A 27,916-nucleotide genomic window follows, 5' to 3' on the forward strand; every position below is an offset into this window, starting at 1 on the left:
CAGCATCAACTTGTCAACCTCTCAGCTTTCAGCTTTAGCTTCTGCCTCGGTTTACATTTTTGACAGTATCTCATCAGCAGAGCTTTGAAATTTTCTTTGACTATTACAGCTAAACAGAATGATGAATGATTAGTACTTAAGAAAGTGCTGCCTATCCACATTATACTGCCAGTCTGCCGGTTTAGGCAAAGCACTGATACTTGCTGATTGGTGGGGGGCGATGGTCTCTGTGTGTCCCTCGAGAAGCTGTCACAGCCTTAATTACTTTCAATTAATCCCCACCTTATGAGCAAAGCACTAAAACTTTTACCTCTTTCTCACCTCTTGGTCTTTCTTCCTGGGTGGAGTTCTGCTGGCTATTAATATGCTACTTATAAAAGTGTACTGGCACTGCAGATGGTGCCTCAAGGTTGCTAATCATGAGAGAGACCCTCAGATAAAATCCTTGCTACATATGTGTTCAAGAAAAAAAGATGAAACATTCCTTTTAGTACATTTTTGTTGGGCTGTAAATAAAAAGAAAATTGGCTTTTCAGAAGAGTGGGCAAACAGCAGCCTTTGGACTGAAGAATTAATGAAAGCCACTGTCAAAATGTGGCATGTCAGTGCTGTTATTGCAGCTCCCTTTTCTGAAAAGACTTTTATCAGTCAAGACACTGTGAAGTTGTCTGACATATTTAGGCAAGAGACACACACACTTGCAAACTAGCGAAAATATTTTTCCTTTAGCCTTGATAGATAAAGCAGCTATGTCGTGCCAAACACATCACACAGCCCCATCAACAAACCACTTATATTAAAATATTCTGAGGCCTAATTAGGATATCTTATGCTGCTGCATAGATTATTTATATACACACATCCTCTGCATGGTTTGTTCATTTACAATCCAATGATGAAGTTCTTTTTGCATCTTCTGCCAATGTATGTGAATCTTTCCTAACACTGGTGAGTTATATTGAGGAATAAAACAATTTACTACTTTGACGATAAACCCCCATATGTCAGGTTTTATTGTTGTCCTGCAAATGTTTATTAGAGCCTTTGGTTATTTACCCCTGTCCTTGGTATTGTTGTGTAGTCTTACGTCTCTCCAGCTATCTGTCTCAAGTCACATTCACAAATCAGACTCTAATTCTGCCTGCATTCTTTTTGGATTTTTATAGTTCAGGCAGGAAGACGTAGACTTGCATTGCAGTTAGATTTTCAAAAGATTCGTTTTGGCGATTAGGTTTTCATTGCTCTGAGGTACTGCTGATGTTCATTGTGTACTTCTACACTTGTGCTTCTTCCTGTGTCATTTTATCACCCATCACTGAATAATTATACCTCAAATAGTCTGCTTCATTGCACACCCGCGCCTTCTCTCCTATTCTCACTCAACTTTCCATCTTTGTCTTTTTTCATTTCTCTTTCATGCTTCATTTTATCTTGAGGCCAAAGCTCTCTGGAGAGATGTATTACTGATTGTATTGATGCACCGCTCAGCACTACATGCTGTGATACATGCCGTTTATCACTGCACAGATGCTAATTTTGAAAACTCAGGTGATTGTAGGTCATTTGTTCAATTTTATGCATGAGCTGGTAGACCTGCAGTTGTGTTGAGATATGTGCTGTCTTCAATAGCACAGGTCAGTGTGCACACTCTGGCTGTGGGTCGAAATAAAACCTCAGAAAGCTTTAAATAAGAAGATTTTCTGCTGAATTCTGTGTTGTCAGGTTGACACCAAGCCACCTCCTACTGTCTGCAACATGCTACCATGTCCCTCCACCCAAACAGCACTATTAGAAAATCTTTAGTACCATTAACAGGACCTCTCCTGTGTTAAGATTGCCTGGAGAAGTTTACCTGAAAATATTTTTACCTGAAAATATTCACACCTGGCATGAGTCCTCTGCATTATCGATCTAGTCTTCTCGACGCCCCAGCCTGGGAAGATTATGTTCTAATTTTGTTGCTGCTCCTCTCAGACTGTTGGAAGTGACAATAGGGAGGATTTATCCTTATGAAAACTGGCCAGTGGAGGATGGTGTATTTGATTATTATGCCATTGCATTTTTTTATTTATTGATCCTCAGGGCAAACTAAGAGCCCTGGTTAAGAGGACAAAATATGTGAATCTCTTCTCTCTGCATCCTGTGTGGTAAATTGTTGTTGACCTGCAGCACAGCTTCAGTTGTTTTAAGCATAAGTGTCTCATTAATGCACTTTCCACTGTCATCAGTGTGCTCTGATGCTCATCACCACAGCTGTGGCACACAGGAACAGTTTGTCGTGCTTATGTAACGTGTGTAGTATAGTGCATCAAATGACTTACTAACATGACCTAAAGGCTCTGATTGCTCTGTATTCATCTGGGCTTTTTTAACGGGACTTTGACTGAATCAGTTGTCTCCTGAAGGCCCCTGAGCTTTCACAACATGCCTGTCACATCTCAGCGTCCTCCCCATTGACGGGGGCGTGTCGGTTTGATTTTGACAATAACCTGTAAGTGTTTTTATGTAGTGGCTTCTTTTTTCTTCCATATGTGGCACTGCTATATCTGGATCACTAGACTCCTTAATAACTGTAATCTTGTTTGCCACATAAATGGTGAACCCTCTTATGATGGTGCTAAGATTCTTAGATGGATGTTGGACATTGAGAGGAAGAGAGAGCGGGGGGTGGGGGGTGGGTGGGGGGCACACTAAGTACAATAAATGTTACCCTGTCATGAAGCCTTAGATCTACTGTATGGGCTCTAAACAGAACAGGAAATAAATACAAATCACATCAATGGACTTGCTCTCCTCATAGCCACTCCTGTACAGTTTGCACTACAAAGGCAGTGCATCACATCCTCAGACTGTGTAATAAGTCCAGCATGATTTTTATTGATCATCCCCTGACAGCATGGAGTGATGGAAGAGAGGTAAAAGCTGGGTGGAGAAGGTGAAGAGGGAGAAGACAGTATTTTGAGAAAAGTAGTTTCACCTTGCAGTAACACGATAGCTAGATGTTGAGCCAAACAGCAGCAGGCTGCAGAGAGAAACACTGAGCCTGACAATGATGCTCAATACATTGATCCAGAAGCCCCTTGACATTGCAGTTGGCACTAACTTTATCTGCAGTCACCCTCTCAAGTCTCTTTCCTCTGTATACAGTGTCTGACTTATCATGAGCTTAATTTACATTTATTTACAGTCTTATGCCTAACATACATGTGCAAAGCAAGGTTTACAAATGAAGTGCTGAAACGTAGTTAATGAAGTACAGTCCATTGTACCATGGAAATAAATTCAGCTGCACTAGAAAAAAGTGGAACTATCAAATAAGATTTAAAGACTCAATAACAGAGATGGCATGTTAAATTGTACAAATTTTATAAGAAGAAATGAATTTTAGTTCTTTTTGGACTGATGGCATTAACACTAAATAACAGACAGACACACTGTAATAAACACAAATATGGAAATATGCACAGCAAGTCGGTAAACAAGATGTATGGAAGCTGATGCCACTGCAATCAATCCTAGCGTCATAATAATCATGTACCCTAGCAGCTAAATCACAAGAACTGCTGCCTTTTCCCATTTTGTGTTGAATGACAAACCTCTGTGCCTATGGGGAGGAACTGCTTCCATTTCCACTCTGCCTCCACTCCTCTTCGTCAACCCAATGTGACCCTCATAGGAAGAGCTGCAGGCTATAGCACTGTAATACTAGCCACCAGTCTCCAGGGAGGGGGTCCTGGTGGAAACAGAAAGATGGAAAGGCGAGAAGAGCAGGGGATTGAGTGGCTGTAGTGGTTCCTGTTTTTTCTCCTAGCCTTTCCTCAGCCTTTGCCCCAGGCTGGAAAACCAGTCTCATCGATCAGTCGAATTGTTAATGTTACAGGGTTTCTGTTTTCCCCTCACATTCAATTCTCACATTCAATTTTTGTTTCTTACCTATTATTGAGCCCAAACCTTTTAAATTATCTACACTGAAATGTTGTTTTCCACTTTGTGCAATATATACATTCTTACCTGAATATGAACCCTTGATGTATCAACAGGTAATTCCCATTTTGTTTTCGTAATGAATCCTATTAGTTCCACAATGCACGACTTCTCCAGTAATGGTGTTTTTCTTTTTATCCATTCACAAGATAAAAACAGTCTGTGCATAAAATATAGGCCTTTATGTTCAAATGAAAATCTTTCCACATGCTCTGTTGGATCTCATTGTAATATAATACACACAAAAATATTTTACATTAAAATACTAGTCAGCAGTATGGCATCCTGAAAAACATAAAGCAGGGGTATAAATACATTTCCATACTTTGTTTTACATTACACAAGCTCATCATTTGGCCATTATATCAGTTTCCTCATTTTTTACATTTATTGTAACAAAGCACACTGACTCATGGGCATATTATATAGTGCAGAACAGTGGAGCAGGGTTAAAATTGACTTGTCAGATGATATTTAAACTCTCCTTAGACATCCACATACACTCTAGGTTCTGTTGCTCTACCTTTTTTTTTTTTCCTCCATCTGGTGTTTCATTATTTGTCTTGTTTATGTCTTGTATCGAGTGTATACAAAACATAAACATGACCTTTTTTTTTCCTCTACTTTTCTACTTTTCTTTCATGTTGTCACAGCACTGCAAAATATCACATCTGCAAAGCATGTCATTTAAAACCTAACTCTGTCCTGTTTAGTGTTCAGGTTTGTCTAGTGCATCATATTTTATCTGCAGACTTCTGTATAGGCCTGTACATTTATATTTCCGCTCCAAAACTTGTGGCTGTATGCTGTGCAGTGAAATATTGCTGACTAGAGATGGAAGTGTTGCACAGACACAGTATGGTGCCTAGTGGTAATTAGATTGTTGTGTTGTGTGCATAGCAGTGCAATGGACAAGACTTTATGAGTTTTTACTGCCAAGTGAGCTCATCTACAGGGAACTTCATCTTTTTCAACAGCGCTCTACTATTTATTAGGTCTGATGAGCTGTGCTGCACCATCTACCCTCTACCCCAACCCTATCTTTGTGCTACTCCTTTCTCTGTGCACTGTGTGTTGGGGGTTTGGGTTTCTTTGAGGCATGGTTTGGCTGATGAGATGTGGCAGCGATATACAGAGCGTTCTACTTCTCCTTATTAGCACTGAAGCAAAAGGAGGGGGTGAGGATGGAGGAGGGGGGGCAGCAGGATTTAGGGCGTCAGAGAAAAGGCAGAACGATGACGAGGGAAAAAGAGCTCTGGTGCCTTTTTAGGACTTGATTGGTCAGACTCTTCTGATACTGGTGGTTGCCCATGATTAAGCCTGTCACAACAAATCACATATGTACTTAGCATTACTGCCTAACCCTTTTCCAAATCAAATTGAAATATATGTTTATGTTGATTTAATACCTTCCAGGCATTCAGTGGTTTGGACATATTTCAGTATGGCAAAAGAATCAGTTGAGCACTGAAAATTACAAACCAAATTTGTGACGTTGACTTCACTGTGAATATAAGTCATCACAATCACCCCCCACCCCACCCCTGCAACTGCATCAACTGTACTCAAATAACAAAAATGAAAGAATAAGGAAATGATAAGGTTGTCTTACCATTAAGTCTGGTTAAGTCTGTCTTTGTAGCATATTGAATGACCAGTTGGTACCTTGAACATAAGAAACCTCTTTGGATCCTGTAGTGCAAACTGAAAATGGTCAACATAAGTGATGTAATGCATAATTAGTGCAATGTATGCAGCGTTATGGTTCCCTGTAATTTGGTAATATCTGTGTGAAGGTCCATGATTACTTGCATACACATTCAAACTGATACTCACTTGTGCACACAGACACACATGGACTGAAACATCCACTCAAAAATTCTGCTCATGTGTAGCACGGATTCTTGTCGGTGGTGTTTGGTTCTAATTTTTGCTTAGCTATCAGCAGACATTATTCTGTTATTATTTTGTCTCTGTTTCCTTCTCGCTCTGTCACTCTGCACCTCCATTTCATCTGACTATGCTCTGTAATCGGGCATGAATTTGCCTCACCTCAGTGGCCACATAGGCGAGCAGAGGGGTGGAGGTTAGAGGAATGACCATAATTGGATGACATGTTCTTCCAGTAAAAAAGACCCCTGGTGTAATGATGGGATGGATGTCCACACACCACAAGAGGTCAGGTTTCTATAGACATCTGTTGAGTTTGCTGTTCTCTGGCGCATGTCCTATTTGTAATAACCATGATCCCCTCCCCATTCTGTCAGTTGTTGACATAATAACAAGTATATGAGAAATTCCTTAATATAAAAGCTTTGCATCAAATGAAGCTGAACTAAATTGTAATTAATGTTGATGACTTATTGAAAACTATACACTGATATGGAAACGTTTTCTTTTAAGTCAAGAAATACTTACAGTACATATATATATATATATACATATCTATTTATTGTCCGTCTGACACGCGCATATATATATAATTATTATATACCAGTCAGCATATCAGTGATGAATCAGTGATGAAATCAAAATACAAACACAGACACCTACATTGCTAATGTCTGGGTTTAATTTAAAATCTTCAATGATATGCACAGTTTCAGACTTGAGTTTAGATTTTGTTCTCTCTGGGTTTGTGTATCTGTGTTTGTGGTGCTGGTGCATGTGTAGAATGTGTTAATGTGTTAACCAAAAAGGCTCTTTTTCGCTGCACATCAATGGATGATTGGCTCCCTGTGGTGTATCTTTGATTAGCCGGATAACAGGCTTCTGCGGCAGCTATAGAAATCATCTGAGTAGTCTTGTCACTTGCTTTCTGCCTCCTTCTCCTCTGTTTTTAAAGACCATCACTCTGTCGCTTCTTCCTCTCCTTCTTTATTTCTCTCTGTACATCTGTCACTTGCGTCTCTTCTCCCTAGTTCCCCCAGTTTAACAAGCTGCCGGGGGACTTACATGAAAGTACACCCAGAAATTTGTTGAAGGGATCTAAACAAGGAATGATTTATCCCCAGATGGCTCCATTTCCATCTTTCACTTTCAGACTTTGTATGTTGGAAGCTTCAGTGCTCGTCTCCACCTGGTGTTATTTTTTTTATTTTTAATTTTTTTATTTCTTTACCTGATGTGTACTATATAGTTCTTATGGATATCTATTTTATATAAGACAGTTATTTTATCTAAGACAGGTATCCATATGTAGGGGCATTATTCACTGCCAGTTACAAAGAAAGAAAACTATAGGAAGAAACATAATCCTAACTTTGGTAGAAACTTGCATTATGGAGCTTCCTGGGTATAGTTCTCTTCACATTTTGTCTGTGCTTTTATTATCTGCTCTTCTCATTTTTGTAACAGTGGGAATCTGAGAACAGCTTTTTTCTGTCTTTCTGACTTTTGTTTTCTGTATTTCTGATGGGTGCCAAAATCACCATTTGAATGAGCAAAGAAAAAAAGTGGAAGTGAAAATATAAGTCTTATAACTAGTTTTTGTCTATTCACTGGTAAATGTTTCTTCCAACATACTGGGATTTAGCTCTGGGATATATCAAATTACAACTTTTTTATTTCCCTTCATTTTGTCGTTATGGCAGCATCTTTGTCCATGTTCATTTGTCATAAATATGTGTTTGGAAAACCTGTCACATGTTAGAAGTCCAGAGAATTCAGAGGAAATCCTGTTTCCCATTTCACCCAGAGACCAGGTGCGACTGAGAAAGATGGTTAGCAGTACTTGGACTTTATGGCCACCTGTCTCATGACTAAATGAAGACACTTCCTTCATCATGTGAGCGTATGAGCCTATTGTGATATCACAGAAGATCAAATTACTGTATGTATGTACAAGTAGCTCCTCCTTAATAATAAAGCAACAACAAATGTACTAAAGCAGGCAGGCAAGAGAGGAGCACAGCTGCATTCAGAATCACAGACTCTGAAAGAAGGAGTTGGCAAAAGAGTGTTTGTATCGATTAATGATGGGGAGCAGGAGGTTGGTCCATTGCCTGTGGTGTACAGTGGGGAACAACAGTGTCTGAAGTAACTAAAGATATTAGTTATATAAAATATCTCAGGCTAAAAGAGAGAAAGTGAATGAAGATGAATCAGAAGAAACCTTCCTTGTCCAAGATCAGTCCGATTATAATCCACTTATTTTTGTTTTACTCACCACTTAGTGAATTTCTTTTTTCTGGTTATTCTACTTTACTATCTTGTATTTTTATCACATGACCTGGAGCATCAGTTCTTGTTATAAATGTATAGGGATCTTCATCAGCTTATACATCAATATTTGTTCATGACATGGGATTTGAGGATTAGTGGTTAACCCCGTGTTTTATTGTTTTCTGCAGGACTTCCTCACAGACTTGATGATGTCAGAGGTAGACCGCTGTGGGGAGAATGAGCACCTCATCTTCAGAGAAAACACACTGGCCACAAAGGCCATAGAGGAATACCTCAAACTGGTGGGACAGAAGTACCTGCAGGATGCTCTCGGTGAGTGGAGCAGTGATCTGGAACGGAACGAAAGAAGAGTCTATAACTTGAAGAATCCTGTTTTTAAAAAAATGTTTTAAAAACTGCCTTGTATTCATATTGGAAATTACTTTTCCCCATGTACTTTAGTTATTTTGCAATTATCCATTTTGACATAGTCCATTTTAGTATTTATCATGTTGCCATGGCCCTTTGTGTTTGCCTCTTTTCTGTCGTCTTTGTTCCCAACATATCCTTTTGTTGCTGTGTCTCGTCTTCACACTCCCCTCTGAGCTTATTCATTCACTCAGATTGAGGTAACTGCAGTGTCAGTAAATTAAATGTAGTGTGTAGAATACAATTAAGCAAACACAAGTGGCATTAGGGTTTAAAGTCTTCCTCCAAAGCAACGTTTTGACAGACAACAGCAGCGAGTTTTCTGTCATCTCAGTTTTTTGTTTTGGAGACTCAATGAGGACAACACAGTTCAGCTCAGTTAGATTAATGTACACAATCTGTCTGTGTAAATACCAGCACTCCAGAGGAATGCTTCAAATTTAGACAAAGATACAAGAGACAAGCACATGATCGTTTTAAAATACAAAAAACAAAGATGTTTTTGTCTTGTTTAACAGACATCATAGACCACTTACAGGAATTATTATGTGGTGACCTTATACTGGCACATCTACACTGTTTCTCCAAGTTTAGCTAATGTGTGTTTTTCCATCTACAGGCGAAACAATAAGCATTCTGTATGCACTGTATGCTTTTTTCCCTCAGACACACAAGTGTACACAATAGTGGTTTAATCTATAAAGGGCACACATCCTTCCTGACACTTAGTTTCCTGTATGCTGCTGGTATTAATGTAAGATCGTCATTGTTTGTGCACATGCGTGTCTGTTTATGGGGTTTTGTTGCAGTGTGTTTCGGTGAAGTCTCTCTCAAAGGTTAATTCGCAGAAATATCGAGGGCTGGGTGAAGTATGCCCCAATGTTTTGGGTGGAATTTCCATTGTTTGATGTCTGTCTTCAGATACCAGGGAGAAAGACACTCGTGTTCCCATTTCAGTGTAATAATAATCTCAGACCACTGGCAAACTAAAGATGGGGTGTCTTTACGGGCTGTTGACTTCTTTTCTTTGCCATAATGGTCCGTCTTTTATCTGAATGGAGGTAACAAAAAGGCACCCCATTCGTGATTGTAACGTCATTTGGTTTGCAAGAGTCTTGTGGATCTTTGTGTTTGTCTTCACGGGTCAAACTAGAAAGTGACTTGTTTGCAAATGTAACTTCTTTTCTTAGTTCATTGTTTAGTTCGTTTAATGACAAAGGCAGACTCTGTTCCTTCTCATGTCGCCATGATCACATTGTTCCTCTGACCCAGCTAAAGCTCAGAAATTTTCAACCTCTTCAAAAATTCATATAAAACCATCACAGTTCCCTTTTCCCTGCAGTTTTTGTCACACAGATACACAAGGAAAGCTATTTGTTTTTGATCTACCAAAAACTATTTGTTCCTTAAATTTTGTCCTTTTTTGTTTCCAGGTGAGTTCATCAAGGCACTGTATGAGTCAGATGAAAACTGTGAGGTGGATCCGTCCAAGTGTTCACCAGGTGACCTACCAGAACACCAGAGTAACTTGAAGATGTGCTGTGAGTTGGCCTTCTGCAAAATCATCAACTCATACTGGTAAATACTGGAACCAACTTTTGAACTTTTTCATATATAAAACTGCAGATGCTCAAGCGTGGGTTCATAAATATTTACTGTACTCTTCAAAGCTGATGGCACAAACAGTACCTCTTATCAATATTATCACTTCACCATTATCAGTGTCCATTTCTCTTTATTGCATGTGTTACAGTACAAACAAGAAGAGAATATTAATGATCAAAAACACTGCTATTGGAATGTGATTACTTAAAACATCTGAAAATGCAAGAATACTCTAAAAAGACAACTGAGGATGAAAACTGTGCTAAAAGAAAACAATATATTGTTGTCTCATCTGGAAGGATGATTATGAGAATTGTTCATAGTCCATCCATCCATCCATCATCTATACCCACTTATTTAGGGTCCCAGGGATCTGCTGGAGCCTATCCCAGCTCTCCTTGGGTGAAAGGCAGGGGTCCACCCTGGACAGGTCACCAGTCCATCACAGGGCCACATAGAGACAAACAACCTCACACACTCACACTCACTCCTATGGGCAGTTTAGAGTCACCAATCAACCTGACATACATGTTTTTGGACTGTGGGAGGAAACCAGAGTACCTGGAGAAAACCCACACAGGCACAGGGAGAACATGCAAACTCCACACAGAAAGGCCCCCGGCTGGGTTTCGAACCATAAACTTGCTGTGAGGCAATAGTGCTAACCACTGTGTTGCCACATTGTTCATAGTTTGGGCTTAAAATCTATTTTCTCATTTATTAATGGATTAAGGGAAAATAAATTGAAGTTACAATTAAATTCTGTAGCTTATAGATGAGGTGCATCAGTCAACATCAGTAATAATATGAATTTATTACCACTTACACAAGTGCAAATGATTACAATCAAATCAGTACCAGCTTGTTGTTCAGACTGCTGTAATGAATAATAAGGTAAATAAAAGGCCAAAACTACACTATTCTGAATTATTCATCTGCCTCAGCTAACATGTCATTATTCATCATGACCTCTGGAGCTCTGTTATTTTTAAGAGCATTTTTCGGTGCACAAGATTTGATAAATTGCTTTTTTGTCCCCCAAATATTTCTTGGGATTATATTGAGGAGAACAGGAAATATACTAATTACACACATACTGCTTTTGCAAAAAAGGAACAAGTGGCACAAGTTGAAACTAAAATTACTCACCTTTGTATATTTATAGTCTTGTTTTTATAAATCCCATTCAAGGGGTAAACATCGTTTGTGTCCCTCTCCTGTCCCAACAGTGTCTTTCCTCGAGAGCTAAAAGAAGTCTTTGCATCATGGCGGCAGGAATGCAGTAACCGGGGTCGACCAGACATCAGTGAGCGTTTGATCAGTGCGTCCTTGTTCCTGCGGTTTCTCTGTCCAGCCATCATGTCACCCTCACTTTTCAGTTTGATGCAGGAGTATCCTGATGACCGCACAGCACGTACACTCACACTCATCGCTAAAGTCACCCAAAACCTGGCCAACTTCACCAAGTGAGTGTGTTTTTATTTGTGTATCTGAATCAAGAGACCATGTGTCCTTCCTTGCTTTTTAGCAGATGTGGAATTTATATAATTCTTCCCTGTCCCATCAGGTTTGGTAACAAGGAAGAGTACATGTCCTTCATGAACCAGTTTTTGGAGCACGAATGGACCAATATGCAGCGTTTCCTGCTCGAAATATCAAACCCAGAGACAATCTCCAACACAGCAGGCTTTGAGGGGTATATCGACCTCGGCAGGGAACTCTCCACCTTGCACTCCCTCCTCTCTGAGGTGGTGTCCCAGATGGATCAGGTAGTGATTAATTAACACATTAATTTACCATAGCTTTTACTTACTTAGACGAGCTTACTAAAGAATAATTATGGGATGTAAAATGCTGTATAATAGATGAAATTCATACAAATCATACAAATTAATAAATATCAATATATGCATATTTAGATAATCTGGATAGGATTCAACTGGTAGCAAAAGGTACAAAGGTCTTCAGTGCTTTATTAGGACTTAAACTACATTAACATGTTTATTGTACATCAATCAATATTATATTATTGCAGTACCTGCATAATGTGCAAGGGGAGAATACTGACGCCTCACTAGGTGAGGCATATTGATGGATTTGCAAGGACATTTGCATTATCTCTCATAACAGATGGGAAGCTGGTAATAATTAGATGAAGGGCAGAATTTTTTTTTTGACAGAGCATCCAGCGCTCTGAAACCTTGTTTTTCAATAATTCAAAAATCACAGTAGGTCTGGTTGATACCCAGCCATCAGTCTGGCCAGGGTGTTTCATTATTTAGTGTGTTTCCTGAATAAGAAAACTGATTGCATTGGCAGGGGGAAAATAACTTGGTGTAAAAGATATGCACATGTGAAATTTAACCAAACACTTAAATCAAATCTAATTAATGCCCCAGCTGTAGTGGTCCTGAGTGATATTTAATTTGGCCTAATTGTGTCTCTGTCTTCAGAGTGCAGCCACTAAGCTGGGTCCTCTGCCCAGAATCCTGCGGGAGGTGAACACAGCTCTGTCTAACCCGTCCAGTGTCCAGATGACACCTGGACAGTCGTCAGAGCGTATGGGCTCACCTTCCGCTGAGGCAGGCAGCAGCATCTCCACTGGCCTGCAGAAGATGGTCATAGACAATGACCTTTCAGGGTAAGAAATATTTAAGATGTCTTCTTGTATGTATGTACTGGGTTTATTTATACAGATACTCTTTTGTATGTTGTTTTTGAGTCATTAATCTAAGAGGATTAGGTGCAGTGTGCACACTGCATCCTGTATATGTCAGACCCTTTAATTAACATCTAGGCCCCATGAAATATTCAGATTTTGACATCTCAAAGAAGCAGCTCATTACTTTCTATTTATCTTCACTGGGAAGTTTATTTTCATGAAGAGTTTGCTGATGTACAGTAGCACTACAGCTGCTGATATATCGGTGTTAATTATTATAGTTGTGCAAATTGTAAACATGATTACTAGATCTGAATTCTGCAGTTCTTCTCCTAAGAACCCTAATTTAAGTTTTCAAACTCCCAGTGCAAAATACCAGTCCTTATTCATGTGGTGAGGAGATTTGATATCTGGTCATTTTTCTTTCATATGATATAAATATACTCACCTGGTTGCAGAATACTAGTTGCAAAGGGTGTGTTCCTAACACTGCCAGTCCCTGAGTTAATGTTTGTCAGGTGAGGCCATGACACAGTGAAAGTGCCACATCTGCTTGTTTACATTAGTCAGATGAAACCTCGTTTACTCTCCGATGGTTAAAGGCACAATCAGGCAGCACCTTTTCACACCTGTCTCCTCTCCTCTTCCTGCCTGGCTACTTAATACCAAGGTGATACTTAGAGGGATTAACATGAAGGCACAGAGTCCAACAGAGATATATAAATAATAGCAAGAAAAAGCAACACTATTAAGCACAAAATCAGAAAACAGGAAGACGCACGAGAACATACACATATCAGGAAGATGGGACAACAGATGAAACAGGACCTGAGTCAGACAGCTGTTATCATTATGCTTGTCAGGGGCCCAGGATCAATAGAACTAATTACATGATGTCCCTATATGACCTGATAGCAGGACCTATCCTCTTACCTTTATCGCAATAAATGTTTGCTCATGTACTAACCTACTCACCAGGAATCTGTAAGACTGAAACAGCGTTCGAATGAGCTCTGTATTACCACCTAATTGCTTCTCATCCACTAACCAGTGACATCAAAAGTAAGAGAATGAAAAGGAGACAGTGCCAAGATTGAGAAAGGGAAGAAATTGAGCAGAATGAAGAGAAGAAAAAAGTTAAAGGGTAATGGGACAGAGGGAGAAGGACACAGAAAGAGGGAGGAGATGAGCGTGATGTGAATGATAGAGATTATTGGAAGATAAATCACTTCAGTCAAGGTAATCGTCTTGTGGCAATAAAGCCTCCATCTGCTGGCTGTAGGGAAGGAAGAAAGAGAAGATGAGGGAGTGAGGTACAAACCAAATCATTTTAATTGATGGGTTTAGATTTGAAACAAAATATGTAATATTTGTTAGAAGAAATTTTAAAATGAAATGTTAACATTTATTTGTAGAACAAAACAATTTGTGACTTGCTCCGTGTGGTCTAGCCAGTAACGTATGACAATGTTAACTAGCTTAAATTGGGCTGTGTTAGAGACTAATACATACATTTGAAAAATGATCTTAAACCTTTTATTCACTCTATGGGCTAATGACCCAGTCACTGATATGGTTGGATACCAGATTTACTTTTGTTGTCTATTTTTTTTCAGCTTGGTTGACTTCACCAGACTACCCTCCCCCACTCCAGAAAACAAGGACCTATTCTTTGTGACAAGGAGCTCAGGGATCCAGCCTTCACCGGCACGTAGTTCAAGCTATTCTGAGACCAATGAACCTGACCTGGGCATGACCAATGGCAGCAAAAGTCTGTCCATGGTGGACCTCCAGGACCCCCGCAGTCTGGAAGGTGGCCCAGGCCCTAGCACCTCAGACACTTTGGGTGAAGTCCTAGCCCCAGTTGCAGGGTGGGCAGCCAGAATCCCACAGGGCAACACGCCTGCAGGTCCTACCCTGAGGAGGCCGGGACAGACCCCTACCACCCCAGGCACAGACAGCACCCCAGGAAGACCTGCCCAGCTGCTAGCACCCTTGTCTTTCCAAAACCCAGTCTACCAGATGGCGGCCTGCCTGCCGGTGTCCCCACGAGGAATAACCGACTCAGGCTCAGAGTGTCACAGCTCAGTGAGTTCCCATAGCAACAATGAGGATGGACCAGCAGGAGGGAAACACACCTTCTTGAACCATAGTGGAGGAGGTGGAGGGAGCAGTGGGGACGAGTACACAAGGCGCTCGGGGGAATTCAATCGCCGACAGCTGTCTCTCACAGAAACACAGCACCAGCCTGCCGTCCCCAGACAAAACAGTGCGGGCCCACAGCGGAGGATAGACCAACCCCCACCTCAGAATATTACTCGAGGCCGCACTCCCCCAAATCTGCTCAACAGCGGGCCTTACCCCCGGCCCTCTTCTGGCAGCATGATGACATCATCACCCGACTGGCCTGGCAGTGGGGCTCGGTTACGACAGCAGTCTTCTTCCTCCAAAGGTGACAGTCCTGAGACCAAGCAGAGGGCTCAGCACAAACAGGTAAGAGAAACAGAACCTCGACTGTGGCGTGCACGTCTTTACCTTACAGAGAATATTCATTAGGGCATCATTTTTCAATATAGACAACTCGAATTGTCCCAGTCTATTAAATCACCTGAAATTACAGTGACAGACAAAGTTGCTAATACAAAACACTAATTTAGCTCATAGCATGTTGAGAAAAGCTATGTGGGTGGACTCGGCACAGACACTCTGCACATTGGGACCCTAATGAACTATAGTCATTGTATGTGTAATAACAGTAATTTGCATACAGACAGCTCATCATTTCACTACTGTTTTACTGGTCAGGTTTAATGGGCTGAAAATAAGGGTGGTGGAAACACAATTAGCATTTTATTAACTAGTGATATACTGGATATGCTCACACCTGCACAAAGACCAGAAAGCAGACCTCATGGATGCAAACAAATACAGTATAATGCTGGGTTAGTTTATTGATACAGTATACATTGTGCTTGGTTATAGTGGGAGATTTCCATTTTAAATGAGCATGTTCTTCAGTGCAGATATAGGCTGTATTTAAAAGCACTGATCAATATTTGCCCTTGGTGGCTGACTGAAAGGGAGGTTATCTGTACATTAACCATAATGCTGTCTTCCCTTTGGGATAGTCTACAGGAAGGCACCATACTCTAATTTAATTTGCCTGGGAACTCAGCACTAAGTGTATAGAGATATCTTTTAAATTGTTATGCTTTAGAAAAAAGCTCTAGGGATGTATCAGTTGGTCCAACTGAAATATCTCAGGTACTGGGTGGACTGCATCGATACATTCATGGTGCCCACAAAATGAATCCTAACACCTTTGAATCTTCTTCTTATTCCATCATGATGCTGACGTTAGTGGTTCTGAGTGAAGTTTTGAAACAACTGTGTGATTGCACAAATTGTCTTTTATCTCATATTTTAGTTTTAGTTTATGACTAAATACCTCTAAAACTGACGACTCAGCCTCAGCCGTACTTTGTTCACTTTCACTTTGCCTATTAATGGGTTGTCGACGAAAGACAAAAGATTTTCCATTTCCACTTTACTTTTTCCATTAACGCAGCTGGATCTGGCTGGATGAGTGTATTTGTTTTGTCTGGACAAAAATGAATGTTTTCTAACAGGCTGTCAGTTAATTGATATCAGGCACTAACCAGGGCCAACAACCTAATAAAGTTTCATCCACATTTCATGAGTGGGCTGATGCACAGTTTAATTTATTTTCTTCTTTTATTCTCTGCTGTCCATTTGCAGATATTAACATTCAGATATTGTAGGCTTTTCAAAGCCAGGCAATGCAAATGAGAGTTTTGAACCATAAAAACATCCCACGTTTTCTCTCATGTACTGCGACAGCCCACAGCCACCCTCTCTACTCATGTCATTACTTGCCAGTGTTTTCTCCCAGGCTGATTTGTATCATATTGATTCAGATTTTGCTCATTCAAGTATTTAATCTCACATTATATACATTCCTTGCTACTAGTACCGACACAAGTGTTTGCTACAGTGTATGTGTGAGCTTGAACACAGGAGCGTGTATCCATTCCACTTGCTGCTTTCAGTCCAGATGAGTTGGTTCATTTCAAGCTTATTTCTGTTGTTTCTGTGCTGTTGTTGCAACCTGCCTTCCTTCCCCTCCGTCACCTGCACTCAGCTCATGTATGTGTGTGTGTGTGTGTGTGTGTGTGTGTGGTTTGTGTTGGTTTCAATAGGCCCCCTCCTCAGTGAACCCCAGTGCGCTGGACCGCACAGCAGCCTGGCTATTGAATATGAATGTGCAGTATTTAGACCATGAGGGGATGGAGCTCGAGTCACTGAGAAACAGAGAGGATCTGACTGAGGTGGAGAAGGTAAACTGCCTCCCCATTCAACCTTTGACCTTTACCAACCTCTCCTTTCACAACTTACCTCAACCTTCAGCATTGATATTCCCACTGAACTCTCCTTCTTTTCTTTACCTCTCATTAGTTTCCTCACATACCACTCTTAACACACAATTATCCTCTTAGGCAAATCCAGGTTATCACTTAAGGCTATATTATATGTGCATTTATTAGATAAAATAGAGTATAGAGAATATTGTGCATCAGTCTGATGTACAGGCACTAGATTTTTGCATTTTCACAGCCAACAGTGAGCTTGGGACATCCAAGTCTGTAATCACGGAAAGTAATTATTACAAGCAAAATAATTTTCTGCCCAGCACATAGTGAGCAGGAATATCAGGGTGGATGTCAGCAGGGACCAGTTCTCAATAATAGAAAAATGAGGGCTGTTCCCATGATTGATTAATATACTGATTATTTTTTCTATGAATATATTTTTCAACTCTTAGTGTAGAGTGAGACTTGGATTGTCAATATGTTGGATATTATACTTCTAACCTTCTTATTTGTTCCTCCACACACACTCACATTTCCCACCTCCTTCTTTGGAATGAACTGCCCAAAGCAGGTGTGTGTGCGCGCGTGCGTGTGTGTGCGTGCGTGTGTGTGAGTGCAAATGCAGTACATCCACACAGGCATGTTGGAGCTTGTGTGCACTTGCATCTGTGTGAGAAATAGAGACAGAGAGAGGCTTTTAGCTGCTTCCTCTACCTACGTTCGCTGCTTCTCTTCTCAGCAACCTCTACAATCATACGCCTTCAGCTTTGCTTCCATACTTTGATTGGCTGCCACATGCTCCCCCATTTTTTTTCCATCCATAATGAATACAAACCTGTCATCCTAACATAGCTCATACTTCATGGAAGCCAGCAGCCCAGGCTGGGAGAGCAACCAAAGAAGGCAATAACTTCAGTCTCAACAAAGAAGCCACAGGCACCTTAAAATAGCAGAGCAGCAACAAGAGGAGCATTGGGAAATAGAACTTCTTCCACAGCAGTTTAGATACAGGCTGCAGCTAATCATTTCTACAGTCTTATCAGTACAAGCCCTACAGTAGAAATAATTTGCTCATTTTGATGAGAACGAGGAAGTGAAATACAATTAGCTTATTATAGTTGACTTCGGGAACTCGTATTTCATACCTATTTTAATTTTCCAGTTGAATACCACTGGTTTTATAAGAGCAAGTGGTTCGTTACACAGCATATGTGAGACACAGACAGGAAATTTGTGGATGAATATTACTTATTTTTGTACCCAATGAAGCAAAGAATGTTGCTGTCACTAGAAAAGAAAGTTACTTTATTTCTGTGCTTTATTGCAGTTTTAACACAAAATTTACAGTTGCTCACACTGTGTAAAATTGAAAAGGAAAACACAAAGGAAAAAGTAGGCAAACAGCATCGCTGACTTACAGTAAATGTGACATCTTGATTTGATCATCCATTTAATCATGTTATATTCTAATTACATTCCCCCTCCCTATTATTGAATTGTGAGCCTTTTAGTGAAAGCATTTACCCCATCATTGTCTTTTTAATTCTATTGATTACTCCCTTTGGCTCCAAATTCTGTTAAATATCAGCTTCTAGTTTGTTTCATAGCTGCAGTGCTAAGGATCCTGTACATTGTAGATACTGATCTATTTCTGAATCTGGTTCAGGTGGTCTTACAGTTAAAATACATTTTTGTTGAACTGCTTCTTTAATTTGAAAATATTTTCAGTAGTTTTTTGTCACTAAAAAGTACTTTTTATTATTGATGTGATAAAGATTCTTGAAGGTAGTTAGTAATATGTTATTGACTGGGTGCCTTTATCTGTTTATTGTGTATAGTGATATTATATAGTGAGTCCTTAAGTGTCAGGAGATCTACTGACAAGAGCACAAGGATATTAGAGAGAGAGAAAGGGTGTGGTGCAGTTGATGAGATTAATGCATGAGGCCACTCCTTTCTGGGTAGATGGGGAAAATGTGCCAGTGGTGAGCAAGTGATGTGGGAGGAGAAGTAGAAGGTGCCAAGAAAAAAATCTAAATGATTCTAGCAGTATCCTCACTGTTTATAACTCAGTTATATCTTTCAGGCTGCTCTAGTGTGTCTTTCACAGCGATCTCCATCAGGCATGATGAATAACTGAATAATGAGCTAGAGGGTGTTCACACACGTAAACTTGTCATTCTGGTTTTTGTTTCATTTTAGTGAATCCTTGTGTTAGGGTCTTTATCCTTGTGTTAGGGTCTTTATCCTTGTGTTAGGGTCTTTATTTATTCTATACTTCTTTTCATTCTCTGATTCTGCCAGTTTCCCTCTCAACAGGTTATTGGTTTCTGAGCTGAACCAGAGGTGTGACTAAGTTCTTTTAATGCTAGTTTTGCTTGTATTAAAAGCTTCTGTGTCAGTGGAGATATTGGTTAATTGGAAAGCAAAATGGTCATTTGATGAAATGGGAAACAGATCTGTGAGGAAAGTATTGTAGTGCAGCTATACAGGTCTAGTATAAAAGTGCTATTATGAGAATTGCTTCTAAATGAACCGTGTGATTCCCTGAGAGAGACGGCCTCTCTGCTCCAGACAGAAATCATACTCTCTCAGGAGCAGGACATAATCTCCGGCTTGATTGAGAGATTTCTTTTTTGCTCTTGTCAGCTATGGTAATGAAGAAGAGGACTTCACTGATAGGGTTGATGATGACGATGATCGTGATGATAATGACAACAGGGATAATGAGAATCTCCTCATTTCTCTGCTTCTTTGTTCAGTACCAGCAGGAGATCGCAGTGCTGCAGGAGAAGTTGCGAGCATCCGTCCAGAAGCTGGAAGAGTACGAGGCCCGTCTCAAAGGTCAGGATGAACAGGCCCAGAAAGTCCTGATGGAGTACCAGGCCAGGCTGGAGGAGTCAGAGGAACGCCTGCGCAGACAGCAGGATGACAAGGACCTCCAGATGAAGGGCATCATCAGCAGGTAGGGGGAGGAAGAAGATGCTTTGCACATCAGTTCTATTGCTAAGACTAAATTTCTCCTGTAACACTGCCTCCACCTGTTTGTGTTTCCAGGTTAATGTCGGTGGAAGAGGAGCTAAAGAAGGATCATTCAGATATGCAGGCGGTTGTAGACTCTAAACAGAAGATCATTGATGCACAGGTTAGTTTGTTCTTTTACAACTCACTGACAAAAAGTTCTAGCAACCACTGTGAAGGTTGTATATGCTTATGTATATGTTGTATATGTTCTGCCACTGCATTTCAAATTTGTATTTGCTGTCAATTGGGCCTTCTGCTTGAGGAAACAAAGGGTCACTGAATGCAAAGACATGTATAATACATTGCTGTCTCAATTCTAACAGTGACAAGCCTGAATGGCTGAACTGAATTTATTTATAACATACATTTACAAATATCTGGTTTTCTGTCTGCATGAAGCTTTTCTATATTCCATGGTGTTTCCTATTCATATAAAATATTGAATAGAAAGCAAAAAGGTGCAAATTTAGAGTATATTACTATAAAGAATTCTAAACCATGGGGAAAATAATGTTAAATTAAGCAGAGTATCACTGTGTGGCCGTCAAGGACTAAGCACTGCTGCAGTGTTTGTCACACTTGTCTCTGGATACCATATTTTCCACAATCTGGAAAAATTGTACATTATATGGACACAAAAACATTTAAATGTGTAATTAAGCAAAAATGTGCATATTTAGAGATTAACACCAAAGTGATTTTACAACAAAACGGTGAAAAATACAGCTATTCTGCTATATTACATGTACACAAACCTAGACAGAAACATGCACAGGTGATTAATTTTCACTTCACACCTAAAGTAGACTTTGTATCTGCAAACAAACATGCCACAGTACGGTAATAAGTTGTCTCCCTCAGCAAACAGAGAGAAGAAGAAAAAAAAAACCTCATTATAAAGACAGGGAGGGAAACTTCTGTGGTTCAGCCCAGCCTCTGTTAACACATTTGTAAGTGACACATAGTTAGTTGCATTCATTCAGTCGTTCAGTTATAGTCAAATTTGGCTTTTTTACACTTTAGGATTTGATTGCCAACCTCTGATGTAGGAGCAACTGTTTAGTTAGTAGTTAGAAACATTTATTTATGATAAGGTTACAGAAAATGTCATGAGGATCTCACATAACCACCACCTGAGGAGGAAAAGACCCTTGTAGCCTCTAGCCTGGCTGTAGGGGTTAGACCATGTATTTCTCTAACTCTGTGTGTCTGTGTGTGTGTGTGCGTGTGTGCAGGAGAAGCGTATAGCATCACTGGATGCAGCCAACGCCCGTCTGATGAGCGCTCTGACCCAGCTGAAGGAGCGCTACAGCATGCAGGCCCGCAATGGCATCTCTCCCACCAACCCCACCAAACTGCAGATTACTGAGAATGGAGAGTTTCGGAACAGCAGCAACTGTTAGGTGGACTGCCCCGAGTGAGTGTCGAGTGCCTGCGCATGTACAGTTAATTCAGAAGATGTCTACGGGAATACACGGGTGCACGCCTGTGTGGAAGATTGCAAGGCTGTGTGTGTTTTTAAAAGTGGGCAGTAGTTTTTTAATACATTTTCACATATTGGACAGTCGGGGCATCACTCTGAGGGGCCAGCCAGAAAAGGCAGGACTTAAGAATGATGGACAGATCACCAACGAGATCACCAGACAGCCTTCATCACAAGAGTGATGGCTCGAGATGGCAGAGAAGAGGTTGTACATATGAAAGTCAAAGCTGTCCATCAGTCAAACATTCATGTATGCAGTTGCTGGGACAATTCAAGACCATGCCTGGGATGAACCACTATATAACCACACATAGCGAAGACCACCAAACACAGTCGCCCTAGCAACCCTCCTCTCCTCCTCTCTTGATTCTTCTCCTTCTGGACGACAAAGTGGACTCGCATCAAATCAATAGTACGTATTGACGATTATCACTTTAGTTGTCTCGAGAGACTTTCTTGTGCTTTATTTTAAAGTCATCGTTTATAAAGAACCAAATAGGAGCTAAAAAATGACATTTTTAGTCCAAATCAATCCTCTTTATTTCCCTTTTAACTCCCTGGGTGTGTTCCTGAGCGTCCCACTAACCCCGCTTCCCTCTCCATCCCTAAGTAGTGCACTTTGTGAAAAGCTCTTGGTACATGAAACGCCTTAAGTAATGAACACACCTCAACTTTATCCTGCAGCTCCCCTATTTCTGCAAAAAAAATAAAAATAAAAAGGCACAACTTATACTGTGGATTTGTAAAAGATAAAATGTACACACTTAAATGTATTATGAACACTAAATGAATTCTATGTGATGCTATATTAATGAAATTTAATATAGATGTATGCATTTCTTTTTTTCTTCTATAGAGTATACACACATATATTTGATAATCTCAAATATAAAAACAGCCCTTTATTTAGGAGTGAGATCTAGTTTTATTTTTCTTCTCTTGCGATGAAAGACTGTAGTGTGTAGCTTGCTTTAGAGCCCTGGGGGAGGAAACCACACTGAGCAGTGATCAGCACCATGATCTCACTCATCCTTCAAATCTCCATGTTGCTTTAACCCTTTACATGCAGTATGCACTACATTTGAGAGAAATGTCTGTAAAGTAATTTGAACATCTCCAGCATAGCCTGCACAAATTGCACAGTGATTGGTTCTTCTGGTGCTCATCACTGCTCTTAAAGACACAGCTCAATCAAACCCAGGCTTGGCTTTTGGTTGGGTCATGATTCATGCGGTCTTCTTTCTCTAGTAGCACAAGAGCTATTGAGAGACGTGTTTAGACACACTCACTCATACTATACACTGGACTGGTGAGCCGTTGTTACAATGGCCTCTTTAGTTACAACATTTTCTCTCTTAACTGCTTTGTTTGTCAGTGGTAATGAAGTATGCTGCATCCAAACTGTGACTATTAATCCTAGTGGCATTTAGCGTTTTTTCCACTTTGGGAACTTAACAAGCTGTAACCTGGAGCTTCCCATACCCGTATTGCATATTGGGAGCACTAAAAAGCAGCGAACTTGAATAAGTAATGTGGTTGGTTTTGCTTTGCATTTCCACTGTACGTTTCCCAGTGTCACTGTTTACACGAGGGTAAGGCTGCACCCCAGACACCCACAACTGAGCAGACCATGCACATCGGGTTAATAACCACACTTCGACGTCCGATAAGCTGCTCACACAGTCTCTGTTACGGCCAAACAGCTGTTGGACAAGCAGAACCCAAACTGGCAGAAATGTGACATTTCTGCCTTTCTGCCTGCAGTCATATAAGTGTATGTTTACACACCATGTTTGTTATGCTAATACAGGAGATGTGACAGCGCTGGCGTTTAACCAGTCATGGGCAACAGTCCTGCAATTACCGGCCACGAGTTCCTGGAACATGATTTAGTAGCACCTCCTGAGGGTGCTGAAATGCAGTTCCTGGAACTCGTCTCCAAAATGTACAGAGGACAGTGGAAACAAAAGCAGAACCCGGGACGTGGGATACAAGTTCAGTTATAGGTTAGTAAGTTCCTACAGTGAAAAAAGGTCGCTCGCTTCTTTTCTATGTCTCTGTCTTACTAGCCCCTTTCATCTCCAAATCTCCTGAATGTAAAGATGCTAACTCACAGTTGGTCTTACCATGGGGTTTGGTACTTCTAATCTCTCCTGTCATTGCCCCATCTCGTCTCAGCATCTACATTTTGTATATTTTGTTTAAATTTTTCCTACCTGTAACAGACTGTATACATCAGGTGTGAGGCTCCGCATGCTTCATCCTTGCTCTCAAGTAACTGTAGCATATGTATCACCGTTTTCTTTTGTTGCCAATTGGAAGGTGATGATGATGACGATGGATGGCTTCCTGCAGACATATATAGTGAATATATGATAACAGTGTATCATGAGGCTGGACAGCCTGGGAAAGTGTAAATAAAATGCTCATACTATTTTTACCTAATGTTAACAGAGCTTTTTGTAAATGTATTGTGCGCAAACTCTGCTGTATCATTATGGATATTGTAAATATAGAATAGCTCAGTCATCTGTCTGCATTGGGTAGAACTGTACAATTAAATTAACATTTCAGTGTTCTCCCTGTTTAAGCTATTGTTTTGTATTTACAGTGTAACATCACTAGCCAAAAAAAATTTAAGTAGGAGTCTGACTGTTGGGAAGTCATGGAGGATGCCTCATTGGTTTCAGGCCAAACTGTGTCAATTCTCAATGAGATCCACAAGCACAATCCTGTACTTCTCATCAGTCAAGCTCTATGCACTTTTGCATTTGGTGGTTGGTGTTTATAAATTGCTTTTTTTGTGAGCACATCACCTGTTTCAGGTGTTTAAAATGTGGCAAAGTTCAAAACTGAAGAAAGGGATTTTTGAAAAATACATCTGCATTTTCAAATGGTTAAATTAGATCAACTTAATTACACTACCCCCCTCCCGCAATTTCAATAGAAACAATACACAATCAGATCTTATAATAGCCAAAAAAATGACAACCTTTCTCATTTTTCTCATAATATCAGTAAAGCTAGGTAATTGGGATTATAAAACTGCAAAGGTTAAAGCGAGACCGTTACTTTTGACACAAGAAATAACATTCTTTCTTAACAAGCAGTGAAACCTATTTGTTGCTCAGGTTAGAGTAGTTAGAGGTTTTTCAGCTAAAGCTTTACAAGGCCTGTTTTTACCAGTTGCTTTTGTTGGCTAAGGTTAGTAAATTGACAAATTTTCTTTGTTTTCAACCTGTGACATGTTACATCTTACTAGTTAAGCTACATGCTAGCTAAACAGTTTAATTAAACCATTTGTCAAACAGTCAGAAACCTTAATGCTAAACATTACAGCCTTATTTGGCCTGTAGCTTATAGCGTCTACATGTAGGTCTATTAGAATAACATTCACATGACCTAATCATTACATCATTAGCATATAAACATGGTGTCCTAGTAGGCGAGTGGTTACAGCAGACGCTCCATGTGCAACAGTACAATCTGCGACATCAGTGGTTCGCACCTAGCCATCATCCGTCACCAGAAAGCAATCTCCACACGACTGTCATCAATCCTCTGACCTCCACTGTCAAGTTAAAGATATAACAATACTGACTAGCACTTGTCCTTTACAGTAGCTGCATTTCAGCCAGAAGCTTAAAACTGTTGCTTAACACTGAATGTCAAGCAAAAGTTAGTCTCGCTTTAAACTGTAACGTTAGTGTACTACAACAGTTAACAGATGTAAGGTCATTACGTATGCCGAATAACAAATCTACACATAAAAAAAAAAGCAGAATACGCACTTTTAATATTTGGTGTCTAATTTAACTTCTCAGTTATCAGCTCATTTTACTATCCCATCCATGTTCCCATCTCAGTTTCAATTTTGTTAGACCATGATCTCAGGCTTCACACAGTTCAGCCAGTCCAACAAAAGGTCAATCAAAATATAAAGCTATAAAGTACAGATGTTGTATGTTTTCTATTATCTTGTAGAAAATACTTTTGTAAGTATGTTGAAAGTATAAAGTATTTGCTGGGTTCTGCTTCCTTTGATGACAGTGACAAAACAATAATGTACAGAGGAATTTGTGTTGACAAAATGTGGCTGTGCAATTTATGTACATTTGCAACTAGACCTATTAAAGTTTTATTTAGCTATTTTAAAATTTTGTCTCCTTGTGTCTGCCTCTGAACATGCATTGCGTTGTTCTCTGATGCTTTCTTATAAAATGCAATTGAAGCTTCATTTCAGGATATGCATGATGAATCACATGTTCATTAAATACTCAAGCAGACCCAGATTGATGACAAGCAGCTAGAGAGAACATATGTTCAGATTAGACGTCCAAAGGCAGAGCAGAGGGTATGATGGAGGGATGTAAAAGACTGGTTTGAGCAGTGCCTACTCCTCAGTGAGCCTGACCTACATACTGCCTGATTGTTATTCCCCACAGTGGGTAAGAGAAAGCCTAAAATGGCCTTAACAACAAAAACGAAGGGGGTTTTGTATCAAAATGCCTCTCTTAAAAGGCTGTAGCTGTTAACTGAGCTGATGGGTAAAGAAAAATACCTTACACTAACAAAGACAGGGGAAAAGCAATATGAAAATCGCCAATATTACTATGCAGTATGTAACAGCGGGTTGGCATGTATTTTAAAATAAAGCTCCTGTGCTGCTAATTGCTCCCTGTGAGGCTGACTTATTTCTTCGGCCAAGTGAAGCAGACTCCCTGGAGCTAAGACATGCATTTAGGACATCAGAGTAATAAAACCAGTCTGATCACTCCTATTCTCCCATGGTGCAAAAATATTAAAGGCAGGAAAAAACAGCCACTTGTTGATAGTTACATAACTTCTGCCTTATTCAACAGCCTGATGTATCTCACGACTCCTCGTCAGTAAAAACTGCTCCTTCCATGGTAGGGGTATCTAATTCCAGTTCTCAAGGCCCACTGCCAAGCTTGTTTTCCAACTACCCCTGCTCTTGCAGCTTCTAAATGAATAACAACCAGATGCAGGTCAACAGCAAAATAGGATTTTAGTCAAAATGTGAGTGAATCCACTGTCTGCAGAGATATGCACTACTGTTGCTATGCACTAATGGCGTGACATTTGATTATCTAAACTGGATAAACAGTTGTTGACACATCTGTATTAAATTATAATATGTACATAATGCTGAAAATATAACAATCGCAAGGTGGCTAATTTAATGACAGTGAGCAGTTGAGCGTGATGTTAAATCAGAAAGGGGAACAGACCTCGACACACCTTTGCAGTCAGCTGAAATGGTAGTTATTCCATGGATTATATTTTGTTTGCTTTCCTTGAAAATGATCTGGCTGAAATCATGTTTATTCCCAGCACTCAGACGTAAAAACCGACTCCCCTTTAAGTCGCCGAATATGTAAGGTTAATGTTAGTGATAGCTAAATTAGCGCTGGCTCACACACATTCCCGGACAAATGAGTGCCGAGCGGTCCATCAGGAGGCGTGTTCCTTGGTGTGTTGACTCAGTAAAACCATTCATGCTGTTGACTGCTCCGAATAAACATGATTTCAATCAGATCATTTTCACCTCAACCATCACAGCCAAATGCAAAGGTGCTCCATCTCCTTCTCCAGTTAAGTAACGCTGAGCTAAGGTTAGCTAGCGCTGTTGTTTTAGCTAATCAAACGTCCGAGGGAGTGACAACACTATCGGTATCTTAAAGAATCGTCATATCAAATACACTTTTAGAAGAAATGCTGTGACTAACAATTAATGTTACCATAATATAATATAAAGCACAGTGTTAATACACTCTACTGTAGCTGAACGTCTCTCACACACACCGCTAACAGGAGGGCTCTCTCCTACAGGCACAACCAAAACAAAACATTCCCATGGCACGTTCACGGACATCAGGGAAAGATGACAGCCCGCCTACGTACGCGACTCAATTATTCACAATGCCAATCAACAATAACATCTCGTTCCGATACTGTGATAATACTACACCAGCGTCCTCAGATAATCGCACACACTCTATCCTCTCCCTCTCTTTACAAATTATACTAATACTCATATCCAATAAAACACAGACATTAGTTGGCAGTAACGTGAATGCAACCTAAGGATGCTCTCTGCCATTAAACACAAAAGAAGAGTGTATCAACAATGTGCTTTATCTTATGGCACCG

The 27,916-nt window shown here is 40.2% G+C and overlaps 1 protein-coding gene across 11 annotated transcripts in view; it reads left to right on the top strand.

Annotated features, from left to right (window-relative positions):
• The window catches only part of LOC113124176 (disabled homolog 2-interacting protein), a 105,054-nt gene extending 79,388 nt beyond the window's left edge, over positions 1–25,666 (top strand). For 10 of the 11 annotated variants that reach the window (XM_026296668.1, XM_026296666.1, XM_026296669.1 and 7 more), the window contains 10 exons: positions 8,337–8,481; positions 10,011–10,155; positions 11,412–11,648; positions 11,750–11,951; positions 12,636–12,823; positions 14,461–15,337; positions 17,065–17,202; positions 19,998–20,200; positions 20,293–20,380; positions 21,495–25,666. In XM_026296668.1, coding sequence (XP_026152453.1) covers positions 8,337–8,481; positions 10,011–10,155; positions 11,412–11,648; positions 11,750–11,951; positions 12,636–12,823; positions 14,461–15,337; positions 17,065–17,202; positions 19,998–20,200; positions 20,293–20,380; positions 21,495–21,662 — 2,391 coding nt within the window. In that variant the 3' untranslated portion in view covers positions 21,663–25,666. The remainder of the gene's footprint in view (positions 1–8,336; positions 8,482–10,010; positions 10,156–11,411; positions 11,649–11,749; positions 11,952–12,635; positions 12,824–14,460; positions 15,338–17,064; positions 17,203–19,997; positions 20,201–20,292; positions 20,381–21,494) is intronic. The other variant, XM_026296667.2, reaches the window with a different exon arrangement.
• Positions 25,667–27,916: the final 2,250 nt, after the last annotated feature.

This window comes from Mastacembelus armatus, chromosome 12 (genome assembly GCF_900324485.2).
Source record: "Mastacembelus armatus chromosome 12, fMasArm1.2, whole genome shotgun sequence".
Lineage (NCBI taxonomy): Eukaryota > Metazoa > Chordata > Actinopteri > Synbranchiformes > Mastacembelidae > Mastacembelus > Mastacembelus armatus.